The following is a 16,890-nucleotide window of genomic DNA, read 5'->3' as shown; positions in this document are numbered from 1 at the left end:
GTCGGTTCTGCTAACAGCTTCGTGCAAAGCTGCGGGGAGGTGAGAGCCCTGCCTCCTGGCCGCGGGGTGAGCGCCTGCTGTCTGCCAGCAGCCTGTGGCATAACTCCGCTCTGATACTGCCTTCACCAGCACTGCTGGGCCTCCTGGTTCCTCAGCTGAAGGCTTCATTCTGTATGAATAACCTGGCAATGTTTTGTAGCAGTACTGATGAGTAGATTTGAGGAACAAGAAATACCTGAATATGATTACAGGTGGTCTGTTACAGGCCAGGTCAGAAGTAGGAAATACTGCTTTCCCTGTTCCTTTCTTCCTTACTGTGTTAAAACACAGATACACCTCTGAAGTGAACATTTTAGTGTTTTTGGATTCTTTCTCAAAAATGCCCAAGCAATAAAAACATTTTTTTTCTTCTTGGATTCTCCAGCAAAAAAAAAAAAAAAAGATATAGAAGTGTTCTAATTCTAAGAGAGGCCTTACAATCAGAAATACAGACAGTGTTCAATGGGAACATTACAGATCCCCATGTTGGTGTTGGTTGTGAAATACAAACTGCCTATAGGTTTAAAATGTTAGGGTGTGAGAACCCAGTGAGAAATACTTTATGAATAAAACGAAAACATCACTACTATTTGTTTTTACATAGTTCCCTATGAATTCATTTTGTTTTAAATACTATTTATTTGGAAATGTAAATTTGAATACATGTATTTAAAATCATTTACATACATGTAATATGTTCAATTAAAGAGAGTCAGTACTTACTAAACTAAGCTTTTTATGGTGGGGGATTTTGATACATACAAGGACATGTCATCTATTACAGTCATATTACTAGGGTTATAATGTTATAATGGGCCGGATGGCGTGCATCCCAGGGTCCTGAAGGAACTGGCTGAGGTGGTTGCCGAGCCGCTCTCCATCATATTTGAGAAGTCGTGGCTGTCAGGTGAGGTCCCGGACGACTGGAGGAAGGGTCACGTCACTCCCATATACAAGAAGGGGAGCAGGGAGGACCCGGGGAACTACAGGCCGGTGAGTCTCACCTCCGTGCCTGGGAAGATCATGGAACAGATCCTCCTGGACAACATGCTCGGTCACTTAAAGAATGAGCATGTGATCCGAGACAGCCAGCACGGCTTCACCAAAGGAAGGTCATGCCTAACTAATCTTGTGGCCTTCTATGATGGAGTGACGGCATTGGTGGACGAAGGGAAGGCGATCGATGTCATTTACCTGGACCTGAGCAAGGCCTTTGACATGGTCCCCCACCACATCCTCATCTCCAAATTGGAGGGAAGTGGATTTGATGGGTGGACGACCCGATGGATAAGCAATTGGTTGAAAGGCCGCAGACAGAGGGTGGTGGTCAATGGCTCTATGTCCAGGTGGAGGCCGGTAACAAGTGGTGTCCCCCAAGGGTCTGTCTTGGGACCGGTGCTCTTTAACATCTTTATTAATGACATCGATGAGGGAATTAAGTGCACCCTCAGCAAGTTTGCTGACGACACCAAGCTGAGTGGTGCGGTTGATACGGTGGAAGGAAGGGATGCCATTCAGAGGGACCTCGACAGGCTGGAGGGCTGGGCTCGGGTGAACCTAATGAGGTTCAACACGGCAAAGTGCAGGGTTTTGCATTTGGGCCGGAAGAACCCCAGGCACCTGTACAGGCTGGGAGGAGTGGTCCTTGAGAGCAGCTCGGCAGAGAAGGACCTGGGGGTCCTGATGGACGAGAGACTGAATATGAGCCAGCAGTGCGCTCTGGCAGCTCAAAAGGCAAATGGGATCCTGGGCTCCATCAGGAGAGGGGTGGCCAGCAGGGACAGGGAGGTGATTGTCCCTCTCTACTCAGCTCTTGTGAGGCCCCATCTGGAGTACTGTGTCCAGGTGTGGAGCCCTCAGTACAAGAAAGACATAGAGATTTTGGAAAGGGTCCAGAGGAGGGCGACTAAGATGATCAGGGGGCTGGAGCACCTCCCCTATGAGGACAGGCTGAGGGAGTTGGGCTTGTTCAGCCTGGAGAAGAGAAGGCTGTGGGGTGACCTCATTGCAGCCTATCAATACCTGAAGGGAACCTACACCCAGGAGGGGAGTAAACTCTTCAAAAGGGCTGACAACAGCAGGACTAGGGGAAATGGTTTTAAGTTGAAGGAGGGAAGATTTAGGTTGGATGTTAGGGGGAAGTTCTTTACTAGGAGAGTGGTTAGGCCCTGGAACGGGCTGCCCAGGGAGGTTGTGGATGCCCCGTCCTTGGACGTGTTTAAGGCCAGGTTGGATGGGGTCCTGGGCAACCTGATCTGAATGTGTATGTTTGGTGGCCCTGCTAGGCAGGGGGGTTGGATCTACATGATCCTTGGGGTCCCTTCCAACCCGGGTGATTCTGTGATTCTGTGATTCTGTAATGTTAATTAAGAAAACAATTTGTCAAATGTCATAATTTGTACTTGATTACAGTCTACTTGCATGTGGCTGATGTGGTGACCTTAATCATAGGCCTCACTTTCTTCAAATGTAGGCTTCTAAACCTTTGTGTTTTCATCCCTTTTGACTTACAAGAGCTGTTGCCTCTTTCAGTGGATTTAAATTCATTTCCTTGCTTGACATTAGTCAAATTTTCCCCCAGAACTGAAGGTACTTGGTGTTGGGATGCAGTTCTGAAACACACTGCACAGGCAGGCCATCACTTGGCATACAGGAACAGTTGGTGTGAGGGGCCCCCAGACCCCGGCTGTATTCAGTGTTGGGGTGTAACTCTCACCGCACTGCTCATTCAGGTCATCACCTGGTGCATAGAAATGGCTCATGTCAGGGGGCCCATGGGCTGATGGCAGCCAGAAAGAAAGCGAGCACACCTTGCCTGTCCAGCTGAGCCTCCGCCCTGAGGTGCAATTGGTGACTGCATCTCCACACTGTGCATGGTGGGGCACTTCCTGATGATGGAAGCTGTTCGGGTTTTTTTTCATTGAATGCTCCCCAAGACTTCACATACAACCCCTTCCCCCTCACTGCAGAATAGTTCAATTTTTTTAGACCTAGTCTAAAAAAACACCACCAAAATGGAGCAGCCTTCTCTCTTGAGATTGACAGGATAGCTGGAGGCAAAAGCAACGTGTATTATTTTACATTTATATCTTTATTTCTGTGAATGTAAATGAGGGGCATTTGGCAATGGAGCAGTTTACCCCTGGAGTTATACTCAGGATCTGACCTCTGGTAACATATTGTTTTGTTTTGTTTTCTCTTTTTCTCTTTCCCCTGACAGCACGATGCTGACATCCGTGAAATCCACAATCAAAATCCCTGCTCAAGAAAAGCAAACAACCCCCCCCCCCCCCCCCCCCCCGTTTTTTTTTTTTTTGAGAGGCCATGTGACCTTTCCACCTGCGCATCCGTCTTCCCGCACCACCCCAGGGAATGTCGCAGCCGGTTTTGCGGCCGGCTTCCCCGTAGGCAGGGCCGACCTGTGCCGGCCCCCTCGTTCCGCTGCGGACAGCAGCATCCCCACGCTGTGCTGAGGCAGGCCGCTCGCCCCGCAACGCGCCGCGTCGCGCCGGCTCCCGGAGCTGCGGGCGGATATGGCGGGGTCCGGCGGGGCGGCGGCGCCGCTGGTGCTGTACCACTGGACGCAGTCCTTCTCCTCGCAGAAGGTGAGGGCGGCGGGGAGGGGGCTCGGGGCTGCCGCGGCGGTGGGGAAGGCGGGGGCGAGCCGCCTCTCTTCGCCTGAAGGGCGGCTCCGCGACGGGCGCGGCCTGCAGGCTGAGTGGAAGGGCGTGGAGGTGCGGGTGTGCAGGGGGTGTCCGTGGAGCTCGCTGGGGATGAGCAGGGCATAGTGCAGGGCCTGGCACGCAGAGCAGGAGCCGGCCTGCCGAGAGGAGCTGGACTGTGCGTGCTGCATCCCTATCTGCTGCATCACAGAATCATGGAAGGGTTTGGATTGAAAAGGACCACAATGATCATCCAGTTTCAACCCCCTGCTAAGTGCAGGGTCGCCAACCACCAGACCAGGCTGCCCAGAGCCACATCCAGCCTGGCCTTGAATGCCTCCAGGGATGGGGCATCCACAACCTCTGTGGGCAACCTGTTCCAGTGTGTCACCACCCTCTTTGTGAAGAACTTCCTCCTAATGTCTAAACCTCCCCTGTCTCAGTTTAAGACTATTGCCCCTTGTCCTATCACAATCCACCCTTGTAAACAGCCATTCCTCTTCCTGTTTATACACTCCCTTCAAGTACTCGAAGGTCGCAATGAGGTCTCCCCAGAGCCTTCTTTTCTCCAAAATCTGGTCGTATTTTTCCAGGTGCGCCTAGCCATCGCTGAGAAAGCGCTAACATGTGAAGAACATGATGTAAATCTGCCCCTGAGTGAACACAACGAGCCGTGGTTTATGCGCTTAAATGCTTCCGGAGAAGTACCCGTCCTCATCCATGGGGAAAATATTATTTGTGATGCAACGCAGATCATTGATTATCTCGAAGCAACGTTTGTAGATGGTAATCCTATAGGCGTTTCAGTCCATTGTCTTTCTCACATATACAAGTATCATGCAGCAGTGTCAGAGCTGGATCTGTATCAATTTGTGTTTGTTTTGTTCTTTATGGCAAAATCTTTATAATCCTGCAAATAAAGGGGCTGTGCTGGTGCTGGGTGGTATGGGACAAAATGCCATCCTTTAATGTGGTCTGGTCCCATCTTCCAGTACCTTCATGAGGATCTGTAAATGAACATGCTGCTGTCTTTCTTACCCATTCTGGTAGCTCGGAGAAGTAGAAAAATGACAGCACTGTGCTGTGCTAGTTCTGCTCTGAGACTGCCACGGAACAGGCTGTATTCAACAGAATTGCAGAACTGCCATTGTCAGACAGCTCCTACTTTTCTGCAAGAGAGAGAATAGTGGACATTGCGGGTCAGTTCCAGAATAATCGCAGGGATAAAAAAGGAAGTAGAACAAATATGTTATTTTTGGAGACAAAATGGAATAAAGGGGTAAAAAGTAGGAAGAAAATACTTTTATATGGTTGCTTTTGACATTGTTTGTATCTGTGTTACTGGAAAATAGCCTTTCTCAATTTTGAAGAAAATGAATAACTTTCTTTTCTTTGGATTGAAAGAGGGAGCATTTTTGTGTTTCAGGGGTTCGATGGTTCTGCTGTAATTTCCAAGGCATGAAGAAAACTTCACATGACGGGCGGTTTACACTGGTATTTTGGTCACATGAGGGAGCAAAGCGTGGATAGATTAAGGGCAGGATAAAACTCGATGTTGTGCGCAGGAGTACTTACAATGATGCTATGAATTGGTTTTCTCTAAGGCGGTATTCAGTTTTCACAGCACTTTGGCTTTAGTAAGGTTTCAGTTGTAGTAGCTTATCTGAACCTCTGTTGTCAGAGTGAGAAAGAGTTGTGTGCTACTATAATCTGTTCCTGGAAGTACTGCATAGGTGCTGAATCAGCTTTGCTGGTTTGAAGGCCTCTTAAGTAAATGCTTTTGTAGAATGCTGCATTGGAATGGGATTATTCAAATGACCAAAGTATGTATGTGTACATTTTGCCAAGGTATTGAGTAACAGTGGGGAATAGCAAAGCTCTTAATGGTTCTGTCATTCATGGTAGCTGGACTAACTGAGGTAACTTTGGAAGTACTGTTCTTCTCAGTCACATGGTTCTTCTGTTTTTAGCTTTTGTTTTGTATTGCAGCAGAAGTGCCAAGACTAATGCCGGAAGAAGGGAGCATGTATTACCCAAGGGTGCAACACTACAGAGAGCTTCTAGACTCCTTGCCTATGGATGCCTACACGCACGGCTGCATTCTGCACCCTGAGTTAACTGTGGACTCCATGATTCCAGCCTATGCTACAAGCAGAATCCGTAGTGCGTACTGTTATAGATCTGAGGGCATATCATATAATAAGATGTTGGATTACGTTCATCTTGTGTCTTTGATGTGTCTTAAGCAGAATACATTGGGCACATATTTCTGATTTTAATTTCAGTGCTCAGTAATTTGTGCGTATACTTTTTATTTGTTTTGTAACCTGTTAGCATTTGAAAATGGAAATGAGGAAGTGTCGCTTTTGAGATGTCTATGGAATTAATCTTCCAAATGATGGAAAATATGCTGCATGAAACAAAATGACAGCTATGACAGGTGTAAATATTTTATTTTCTGATCTCGTTTCATGCTTGTAGAGGAGTTTCCAGGGAACATAACTGGGTGAAAGTAGCCTATGTTCATCTGACAAATGGAAATCATTAAAGCTCAGTTTAAACCCTGTGTGCAAATAACACAGCAATATAGAATCAGGATAAAGGATGAAGTAGAGTTCTGATAGAATCAATGGTAAAATATTCCTTGATTTCCCTCAAGTCAATATTTTACCTGGAGGACTTTTCTACACGTACCATTTTCCCATGGAAAAATGTATTAAAGGAGCAGAGGAAATAACTGCAGGCTATGTAGCTCATTTCCCTGTATATCAGAGAAATCAGAGAACCTCTCCACATGAACCTGGTTTCAAATCCAGTAGTTTTCAGACGTGCTTAATTTAAACTCTTAGCAAACACTCTTTCAGTTCTCACAGCTCTTTTTTCCATTCTTCTCTTCCTGGATTTGGACACCAGAACTAGACTTTGTATTGTGTTCCCTTTCGTATCAATTAGAGGCTAACATTTAATACTTTATTTGTATTTTAGAACTGTATGTATATTCAAGAGCTCCACTGTTCCCTTCAGCCACAGACTTGTATGAGGAATCCTTGTTCAGCTGATTAATGAACATGACTTCAGTTTAACTTTTCAGAACTGTTTTCAGACTTACAGCATTCTCTACAAGAAACTTGGCCTGTATCTTCTGTGAACTGTGCCTTTTGCTTCAAATTGTAGTTCATATCGGATCACACTGAAACAGATAGTGCTCACTTAGGCTCACTTTAGCAGCCAGTCCAGGCCATTGGATATCACTGCCATGCTGAATATGTAATATAGAAAATGATACCGTCTACCATAATTGAAGTGCCACTTCTCAAATTTTTTGTGTGGTATTTTTACACAAACTACTAATAAATTCCTGTGAATTGGAGTGGATTTGGATAGCTAATGTAATTCCTTTGGTTTTCTGTTTTTTTTTTTTTAATATCAGGTCAAATAAGTAATACAGAATCAGAGTTGAAAAAGCTTGCAGAAGAAAATCCAGACCTTCAAGATGCCTACATAGCAAAACAGAAGCGCCTTAAAGTAAGAAAGCTTTTTTGTGTTCCAGTCCTTTCTTGTTAGTGTCAGATTTTTTCTGTCACGATATAAACATTTGTTTCACCTGTCATTACCAGTATAGTCATGCAGTGGTTTAACCCTACAAGGCGTGAAGCAGTCTATCCCCCAAATCAGCTACACGCTTCAAGTGTGTGCTGAAGTGTTGGACTGGTTCCACTGACTTCATAGGTAAGTAGATATCAGCATTGGTGTTGGGATGTTGAGCACAATACAGGACGAGGCAAACTGTGCTATCTAACATCTCTAATATAATTTCTTGTGCTATCTGAATTGTTAGGAGTACCCAAAAGTTATGTGGAGAAAATAACTACATTTTATGAATAAGCACTGTAGTATCTTAAGTAGAAGTTTATGTTATAGAAATATGAACTCTGTACATTAAGAAACTAACATGTACATATGTTTAGTCTAAACTGCTGGATCATGATAATATAAAATACCTAAAGAAAATACTGGATGAACTGGAGAAAGTTTTGGATCAGGTTGAAACTGAATTGCAGCGTCGAAATGAAGAAACACCGGGTAAGGAATTATTGTTGCTAAATCCTGTTGATGCTTATGTTTGGGGTAACTGAGTAAAGTGGTTGACAGCATCATTATGGGCCTGTTTTAAATACATCCAAAGTGATACTTTTAGCATACAGTGATCTGACTTCACGGAACAGATTAATACTGTTTAAAATACTTGTTCAGTTTACTGCTGCTGTTAGTGACTGGAAATCTTAGTGCCTGATCACATTTCAGCATATTGTGAGTATAATTAGTTGCACAATTTTAGAGTATCTTGTAAACAAAACAAGAATAGCTGTAACTACAGAATGTTATTCTTGATGTTGTAGTTGTGGAACTCAGTTTACTATAATGATCTTGACTTTAATGGTAAACACAGTTTATTTAAAAGTAAGGTCTCATTTAAATACTATAAGGACATAGAGTGCTGGTATTTGTAGCATGTTCAGAATTAGCAACTTAGATAAGTGCTTTAATCATTGCACAAGCCTGCTCTCTTGAAAACCTTGAGAGTGTATACCTGCCATCTGTCTAAATGAAAGTTGAGTTTTGTTTGAATGGGAGTAGCCCTCTTACTGAGATTCTGGTCCAACTCCCAGTAATGCTAATAAAAATTCTTCCTCTGACTTCACTGGGATCTGCATGAAGCATCAGTCAGTATCAACTGCATCTGCTCAGGTCAGTAATAGTGCATTTGGCTCTGTAAATAGCTGTTGTAATAATTATGGGTTATCATTAAGACAGTAGATTTGAAAAAGCAGATGAAAATCTAGGTTAACTTTTCTACTGAATCAACAGTGAAAGAGTTGCAGAAAGGGTTTAGCTCACATAGGATGGTAGAAACCTGTTCAGCCAACAGCCTGTCACCATTCCCAGCAGCCCTTTACTTTCTGTGCTACACAGGCTTTCCAGTGAATCAACTTGTATGACATTGATGAGCTTATGAAGATTGGCAGACTTTGTAGGATTGCTGCTGAACCTAAGATTTTATGTGATTGTGTGAACAATGGAGAGAGGGTGTGATCAATGAGGATTGGTAAAATGTTCAGATCCTAGTATAGCTGCAGTGTTAGTGTTGTTTGCTAGCGTTTTGAAGTAGCACTGAACTAACCTAGGCAGTTTTCTGCTTGTGTTTGTACCTCTTCAGCTCTTAATTCTTTATGTTTTATCTCTGATTAGAAGATGGAAGTCAGCCTTGGCTATGTGGTGAATTCTTCAGTTTGGCAGATGTATCACTTGCTGTCACGTTACATCGGTTGAAATTTCTTGGATTAGCAAGAAGAAACTGGGGAAATGGAAAACGGCCGAACTTGGAAGCATATTATGAGCGTGTCCTGAAGAGAAAAGCATTTCACAAAGTTTTAGGACACGTCAACAATATATTAATCTCAGCAGTTCTCCCAACTGCATTTCGAGTGGCCAAGAAGAGAGCACCCAGAGTTCTTGGCACCACCCTGATGGTCGGCATGCTAGCAGGAATGGCTTATTTTGCTTTAGTGTGTCTTCGGAAGAGATTTGCCAACATGATGTTATCAATTAGAACCAGACAAAATTATTCTTAGATTTGTTTGCCCCTGGTGGTAAGTGGAGGCCATCTCTACTCCACCAGTAGACTATACCCAATAAAATATAAGGGTGTAAGAAAGGTTATGTTTGTGAATTAGAACTTTCTCACAGTAATCATCTCCTGCAGTTGTATAATTTGATTGACAATGCTGACATATTTGCAGAAAATACATATGGGGGGGGGAGGGCAACAGGGGAAAGAATCATCATAGACTCATAGAATTTCTTGGGTTGGAAGGGACCTCAAGGATCATCAAGCTCCAACCTCCCTGCTCCAGGCAGGGCCACCAACCTCCCCATTTAATACTAGACCAGGCTGCCCAGGGTCCCATCCAATCTGGTCTTGATCACCTCCAGGGATGGGGCATCCACAACCTCTCTGGGCAGCCTGTTCCAGCACCTCACCTCTCTCATAGTAAAGAACTTCCCCCTGACATCCAACCTAAATCTTCCCTCGTTCAACTTAAAGCCATTTCCCCTTGTCGTGCTGTTATCTGCCCTTTCAAAGAGTTGGCTCTGCTCCCGATTGTAGGCTCCCTTTTTTAGGTACTGGAAGGAAGATACTTTCTTTTCAGGTGTGAAGATGTAAAGGCTGTGATAGTTTTGTAGAAGTGATTAGTGTTTCTATCTCCTTTACCTAGTAGCTGACCTGATTATAATATATTTATTTAATAGCTGCAGGAGTGTGACAGCTTTTCACTGTGGGCAAAATTCATTACTGTGCAGAAACCAGCATTGTTAAAATACTGAAGATAGTACTTAGTTTAAATGCACAGAGTAGGATTTGAGTGCCATGTAAGCTCCGTGCCTTTCATGTATGAGTTGAATATCTCCGTACTGATGAATGTCTACTGATTTGCAGTTGGATATTTAAGAATGTATTATTAAGCAGCCTTCTAGAGCCACTTTTCTCCAAGTATGTTATTCATTCAGTAATGCAGGAAGAGACCTGAAAAGCATATAAATATCCATGATTTGTGGGCCACTTGAGTGAAATTCTTTAGAGGCATCAGCAGCCAGCAGATTCTGGACTTCTCTTGATACACAGATGAGAGTGCAAAACTTGATACTTGCCTTTTTAGTGTCTTTTGGGCAGCCTTTGTCCCAGCCAGATACCCAGTTCAGCTACAAGGCCTGGCTGAGTCACGCCAAACTATCCCAGTGCAAATGTCCTACTTTCATTCCTATCTCCTCCTTCTATCTTGCTCTTGTGGTGGCTTGATGCACTTTTCTCCGTATCAGTGTCCCACATACACCCTCTTGTTTCCACTTTGAGCACTGGCTGGATTTTTTTTGCATGTGACTTAGCTATGTTAGCAATTGCATGAGCCTCTATGAAATGTTTGCCCACAGTGTTCCACAGCCAACTAGATAATGTATGTACAACAATGCATTCTGTAAAAACAATTTAAGATAGTCTGGTTGGATAACCTGTGTTGCAGGTTTAGCAACCTTTTTACTTAGAGAGTTATCATATTGGTGATAAGTGAAAAATATAGCTCGTTTTGGGAATAGATGCAGATTTCTTTGCAAAGCTACAGTCTTGTAGGGAAGGTGTAGAGAAACACCGATACTTTCCACGGCTCAGTAAGTATTAACACTTCCATTATGTTTGAACTGAGCTCCCATTTCAGAAAGAAATGCCCATCTACCTGAAGGTAGACTTTGAATCATTTTGCTGAGAGAAAGCAGTGAGTAATTGCTGAGAATTCTGACAGCTGTTTAGTAAGTTTTCTGTATTCTTTCTGAATGTTCCACCAAGTTAACAAACACAGGGTAAACCTTGTAACTTAATACTTCCCTGGCATGTTCTTATGGCAGGCCATCTGTAAAATACACTCTGATCAAGTCACAGTAAAGTTCAATATTTATGACAGCTCCCTGTAGGATAGATTTAGTTTTTATTTTTTTTCCCTTTTTTTCTTTTTGAAATGTGTTAGTTTTAGTTAAGAACACACATTTCCACTTCTGTGCTGAGATATGGGGTAATTATTGATGAAGCTGTTCAGTTTTCCTTCTCCCCAAGCTTGATCGCTGTACGTCAGCTGGTGCTCATTGCTTCCCAGGATCTGCAGATATTGTTGGGAAGGACTGAACTGTCCACCAGATGTCAGTGGTCCTCCAGGGCATGCATGCCTCTGAGATGTACAGGAAATCATGAAGTTTTCACAAACAAGATGCCGATGATCTCAGTGTAAGATGGATAATGTGAGCATGCTCACGAAACCAGTAGTCTTGAGCCTTGAAACAACTGCTTTGGTCTACTGCAGGCTAGTTTTGTAATATTTATAAGTTTTGCTTGTGAGTAGTTTCTATACTAGTTAATTAAGATTGTTCAACAGAGAAGAAAGCTCAAATGATGGCTCACATTAAAATGAATGCTACTGAATAGCAATTAAACTTGTCTGCAGGAATGAACAGGGATAAAACTTGCTGAGAAAAGTTTGGGTCCCTAGTTTTGATAAAGTTCTATTCAACTAAAGCTACTCACTTTCACAATCCTGAAATACAGTGCACAACATTGATTTCTGTGCAGGTGGCAGCAAAAGGCTTATCTGTGATTGTATTCTAAAGATTTTAAAATACATACACTATATATGACTCTTTGTGCACAGTACCTTTTGTGTGGTTCTTGTAAGTTTTCTTTTCAGCCTGCCTTATTTTCTTTGCTGAGTACCTCTGGATGCTGTTTATATTGGATACACAGTCTTCTGATTTTCATTTACTATTTGCTTTCATATCATGCATCAGATAACATTTCATATCATGTCTTTATATGTGGGACCAGGAAAATAAACATAGATTCTGAGATTACTTTCTAGATTGGTTTATGTATTCTTTTGCAGTAAAACAAAGCACACAAAGCACATTTGAGATTTGTACAATATTGCTGTGAGTAGTCTGAAGCTGTTCAAGGAGAAAAGCCTTTGATATTTGAAAAGTGTTCAACAGATTGATCTGTGTGTACCTAGAAACAGCAGTTTCAATGGTAAGTTTTCTTTGGCTGGCTGGCTGAGCTGTATATGCACAAGGCTCAACAGAAGCTATTTAATGTTAAAATCCCACTTGAAAGAGGGTAAATTGTTTTTTGTTTTCAATTAACCTATTAAAATACAAACAAAAATTTTTCCCTAGTGAATGTGACTCTTGGTGTACATTGTTGCACTAGGCACTCCATTCTGTAAGTTACTGTGACAAACAAAAAACACGGTGTGTCTACACTGATGATCATAAGATGGTCATAAGTTTTTATCCAATCTGCATTGGATAATCTTTCTTGTTAAGCAGAGGAATAGATAACAATACTTGTGGACTGCATATGCTTTCAGTGTTTAGAAAGCCAGCAGAGCTGCTATAATCAGACAGCTGACAGAGCTTGACTTTAAGGATATTATGATATGCATGGTCTCCGGACCAGCTTTGAGGTGGCTGTGATGTTAGCGTTAACCGGAATTACATGTGAAGCCCTTGTGAAGAGTTTTTATCATCTAAACAGGAAAGAGAAACAAGACTGAATGGAAAGATAAATACAGAGAGTATAAACACGTTTTCCAAATTTGCATAGTCATACATCCACTGTTGCACTTGAAACTGTTGCAGATGCACTGTTGCATCACATTTTTAAGAGCATTTGTTAGTTAATGTCAATATCAATTTCAGAGAAAGGAGTTACTAGCATGTAGAGAGCAGACTGGTATGCCATGCCCAATTGCCAGTGTAGCAGGAGATGGAGTATCATAGAATCACCAAGGTTGGAAAAGACCTCCAAGATCATCTAGTCCAACCGTCTAGCTATCACCAATATTTCCCCACTAAACCATGTCCCTTAGTACGTCTAAACATTTCTTGAACACCTCCAAGGAGAGTGACACCACTACCTGCCTGAGTAGCCCATTCCAACTCCTGACCACCCTTTTGGATAAGAAATTTTTCTAATACCCATCCTGAAGCTCTTTTGGCACAACTTGAGGCCTTTCCTTCAGTAGTTACACAGGAGAAGAAGCTGACCTCTATGTTACCTCAACCTCCTTTCAGATATGAGGTCTTCCCTGAGCCATCTTCAAAATAAACCCAGTTCCCTCATTCGCTCCTCGTAAGACTTGTGCTCCAGACCCCCTTACCAGCTTTGTTGCCCTTCTCTGGACACACTCCATGGTCTCAATGTCTTTCTTGCAGTGAGAGGCTCAAAACAGCAAAATATTCAAAGTGCATCCTCACCAGAGTTGAGTACAGGGGAGCAATCATCTCTCTGCTCCTGCTGGCAACACTGATACAAGCCAGGCCACTTGGCTACCTGGGCACACTTCTGGCTTTTGTTTAGTTGAGCACTCACCAACACTCCCAGGTCCATTTCTTCCACACAATCTTCAGACACTCTGACCGAGGCCTGTAGCATTGCCTGGAGCTGTTGTGGCCGAAGTATAGGACTTAGCACTTGGTCTTGTTGAACTTCATTCCATTGGCTCAGCGATCCACCTGTCCAGATCCCCCTGTAGGGCCTTCCTACGCGCCATCAGCAAACCTACTGAGGGTGCACTCAAGCCCCCCAACCAAATCATTAGCAAAGATACTGAACAAACAGCCTCCAGTACCAACCCCTGGGGAACACCACTTGTGACCGGTCACCAGCTGGGTTTAACTCCAGTCACCACCCCTGTCTGGGGCTGCCCCATCAGCCAATTCTTTACCCAGCAAAGAGTGTACCTGTCCAAGTCATGGGCTACCAGCTTGTCTAGGAGAATAGTTTGGGAGAGTTTCAAAGACTTTGCTGAAGTCTAGGTAGACTATGTTAACAGGTTTTCCCTCATCCACCAGGCAGATCAGTCAATTGTAGAAGGAAAGCAAGTTGGTCAAGCAGGACCTGCCTTTCATAAATCCTTACTGGATGGGCCTAATCCACCAGTTATCCCACACATGCTATACGATCTCCGTCAAGATGATCTGTTCCATAGCCTTCCTTGGCACTGAGGTAAACCTGACAGTCCTGAAGTTCCCCAGATCCTCCTTACAACCTTTCTTGTAGAAGGGGGTCACATTGGCAAGCATCCAATCCTCTGGGACCTCTCTGGTTAATCAGGAACACTGATAGATGGTGGAAAACAACTTGGCTATCACCTCTGCCAGCCCTCTTGGCACCTCAAATGGATCCCATATGGCTTCATGCACTTGTGAAGGTCCAGGGAGTAGCAGGCCTCTTAACCATTTCCACTTGAATCATAGGGGGTTTATTCTGCTCCCTATCCCACAGTTCCAGGTCAGAGGGTAGAGTATTCCAAGGATAATTGGTCTGACTTTTAAAAACAGGTGTAAGTAAGCCACTGAGAACCTCACCCTTTTCCTTATCCTCAGTGGTTGCGTTCCCTGCTGCAACCCTCCTCTTACTGTTAATTAATTTGTAAAAATGGAAATGAATGTACCTAGATAACTAGAGAACACTGTTCTGCATTAAGGCATATGATTGATTATTCTTTACTGAGACCTCCTTAATGAACTTATCTCATTGTTTAGCTGATGTTAAACAAAGAGTTGTAAGGTTGTGCTTAGGCAATTTATAAGATGCACTGAGGAAATCAAAGGCATGTAGAAAAATTCCAAGAAAGCATGTTTTTTTCTCCCTGCCTTTATTTAGAAGGAGAAGATGTATGAAGGAAATTTTTAGTTTTGGTACAGTACCAAGACAAAAAGTCAGGCATTCAAAACTCAGGAAAGTCCAGAAGCCATAGTTCTTACAATACTATTAACTCACTCATATAGTGCTTCAGCAGCATTTTTATTTCAGTTTTCCTTTCTAAATTACAATCACGGTGCTTTACTTAACATGCTATTAAAAATGTTGCACCACAAAATAATTGAGCTATATTTTAGTACTGCATCAGAATTAATATTACTACATATTTAAAATAGTCATAAATAGTTGTATAAACACGTTGTGTTAGCAATAAATAATAACATAATTCCATTTTGCTTTCAGATCTTTATATATATATATTCTGTACAATATCATTTTTTCTCCATTTCATAGTTACTCCAAAACACAAAGGCAGAAGCCATTACAAGTTAATGAGGAACCAAAATAGGCCAGTGTTGCAGAAATGGGAGTATCAAGATTTCAGTTTTTAATAGTCAGATTCAGATGTGGTATAAATCATTATTTGAAAAAAAAAAAAAAAAAAAAAAAAAAAGAAAAAGGAAAAGGAAAAGGAAAAAAGGAAAAAAAAAAAGTAGTGCATCTACTCACATCAAATCTGAATTTGATTTTAAAGTCATTATGCTATGAATCAGATTTTAAGACTTTGCCTTCAAAAGTTTTGCTTTAATTAACCTGTTAGAGACAATGAAAGCTGCACAATACCTTCCTGAAACAAAGGATATTTGCACAGATTAAGCTGTTGAAAGCTGTTTAAACTCTTAATATGGGCAGCAAACACAGAATAAAAATACTGTAATATGGAGTTATTTTTGGAATATATAATTCTTTTAAAAGAAGTCCAAGAATGTATGTTTAGGGCAGATTCCAGAACAGCATCATAATTTTTTTATTCTTTGGTTTTGAAACAGAACCAAAAAGCTAAGGCTGACTTCATTTTTCTGTTGTGCAAATTGTGACTGTGATATAAAGAAACTTCATCAAACAAGAAGATAAATTTTCTCATATACACACATATATATTAAAAAGGGAAAATAGCTGTGTCCTGTTAAGAGTAGCATAACAGATAAAGATTATGACTATCCTTGGTTGCTCTAGGGAATTCTCAGGACTCTTTTGCATAAAGGGAAAGATGGAAATCTTCCCCAAATGGTGGGCAAAACAGCAGTGCAGCAACATCAGTTGAGACTGCAGCTGTACATTTGTAGTATGGAAGCGAAAGTCTGGCAGTAAGAAATTCATTGCAATCCCCCAGACTTGTGTGAAATGTGGGAGGAGAAGCAAGCTAAGCTTCTAACCCAGTGCAAGTGGCAATGCTTAAACTCAGAAATCCCTGTTGGACAGGTGGATGTTCAACATATCCTAAACATCTCTGTCTAATTTGGAATGACAGGATATATGAGTGTTTTACTCAGGCTGTATTGCTAATAGCTGTATCTGTTGACAGCCCAGAGAAAATGCTTTGGTAAAGGCCCACATATTGAGACCTGGAATCAGGAAAGAATTCATATCTTGTGTTTATATTTCTGTATATATTTCTATATTTCTATACTTACAGGTGTATTTGTGAAGAAAAACATACTCATATCTTGTTCTTAAAGACACAGGAGGAAGAAAGAGGATTTTATGAGGTTAACTGTTACAAGGCTAAGTTATTTGTGCTTAACATTCTCAAGACAGTCCAAGTGAGCGTTTTCAGAGCAGAAGCAATGAAGACAAGGCACTAGTCAGATCAACTGTGAAATTACCTTCATACATCTTTACTTAAATAAACAAGCATTACTATTTAAAGACAAAAGACACCTTGTTTCCTCAGAGTAACTGCCTTGAAGAAAGACTAGAAATATTCTCTTGGTCTTCCAAACTTCAAAGTCTTTTGGCTCTTGTAGAAGATCATGTTGCATA

The 16,890-nt window shown here is 42.2% G+C and overlaps 1 protein-coding gene across 2 annotated transcripts; it reads left to right on the top strand.

The window, feature by feature from the left end:
- Positions 1 to 3,377: 3,377 nt before the first annotated feature.
- GDAP1 (ganglioside induced differentiation associated protein 1) lies at positions 3,378 to 12,152 on the top strand. 2 transcript variants are annotated; one of them, XM_048938647.1, is made up of 6 exons: positions 3,378 to 3,644; positions 4,295 to 4,487; positions 5,694 to 5,864; positions 7,132 to 7,226; positions 7,670 to 7,784; positions 8,952 to 12,152. In XM_048938647.1, exons 1-6 carry the CDS (start codon positions 3,573 to 3,575, stop codon positions 9,332 to 9,334), a joined length of 1,029 nt encoding a protein of 342 aa, XP_048794604.1. In that variant the 5' UTR covers positions 3,378 to 3,572; the 3' UTR covers positions 9,335 to 12,152. The 2 variants fall into 2 exon arrangements, with proteins under 2 accessions (XP_048794604.1, XP_048794603.1); XM_048938646.1 differs by having other exon boundaries at positions 3,379 to 3,644; positions 5,691 to 5,864.
- The last annotated feature ends 4,738 nt before the right edge of the window (positions 12,153 to 16,890 follow it).

Source organism: Lagopus muta, chromosome 3, assembly GCF_023343835.1.
Source record: "Lagopus muta isolate bLagMut1 chromosome 3, bLagMut1 primary, whole genome shotgun sequence".
Lineage (NCBI taxonomy): Eukaryota > Metazoa > Chordata > Aves > Galliformes > Phasianidae > Lagopus > Lagopus muta.
Note: the sequence above shows the minus strand (reverse complement) of the source record. Positions and strands in the feature narration are given on the sequence as shown.

What these genes read in the sequence shown, in the direction of transcription:
- GDAP1 (XM_048938646.1), top strand. Translation starts at nt 3,573, where the DNA reads ATGGCGGGGTCCGGCGGGGCGGCGGCGCCGCTGGTGCTGTACCACTGG. An exon ending in AGTCCTTCTCCTCGCAGAAG is followed by an intron (nt 3,645 to 4,294) that starts GTGAGGGCGGCG and finishes GTATTTTTCCAG; the next exon opens with GTGCGCCTAGCCATCGCTGA. An exon ending in CAAAACAGAAGCGCCTTAAA is followed by an intron (nt 7,227 to 7,669) that starts GTAAGAAAGCTT and finishes ACATATGTTTAG; the next exon opens with TCTAAACTGCTGGATCATGA.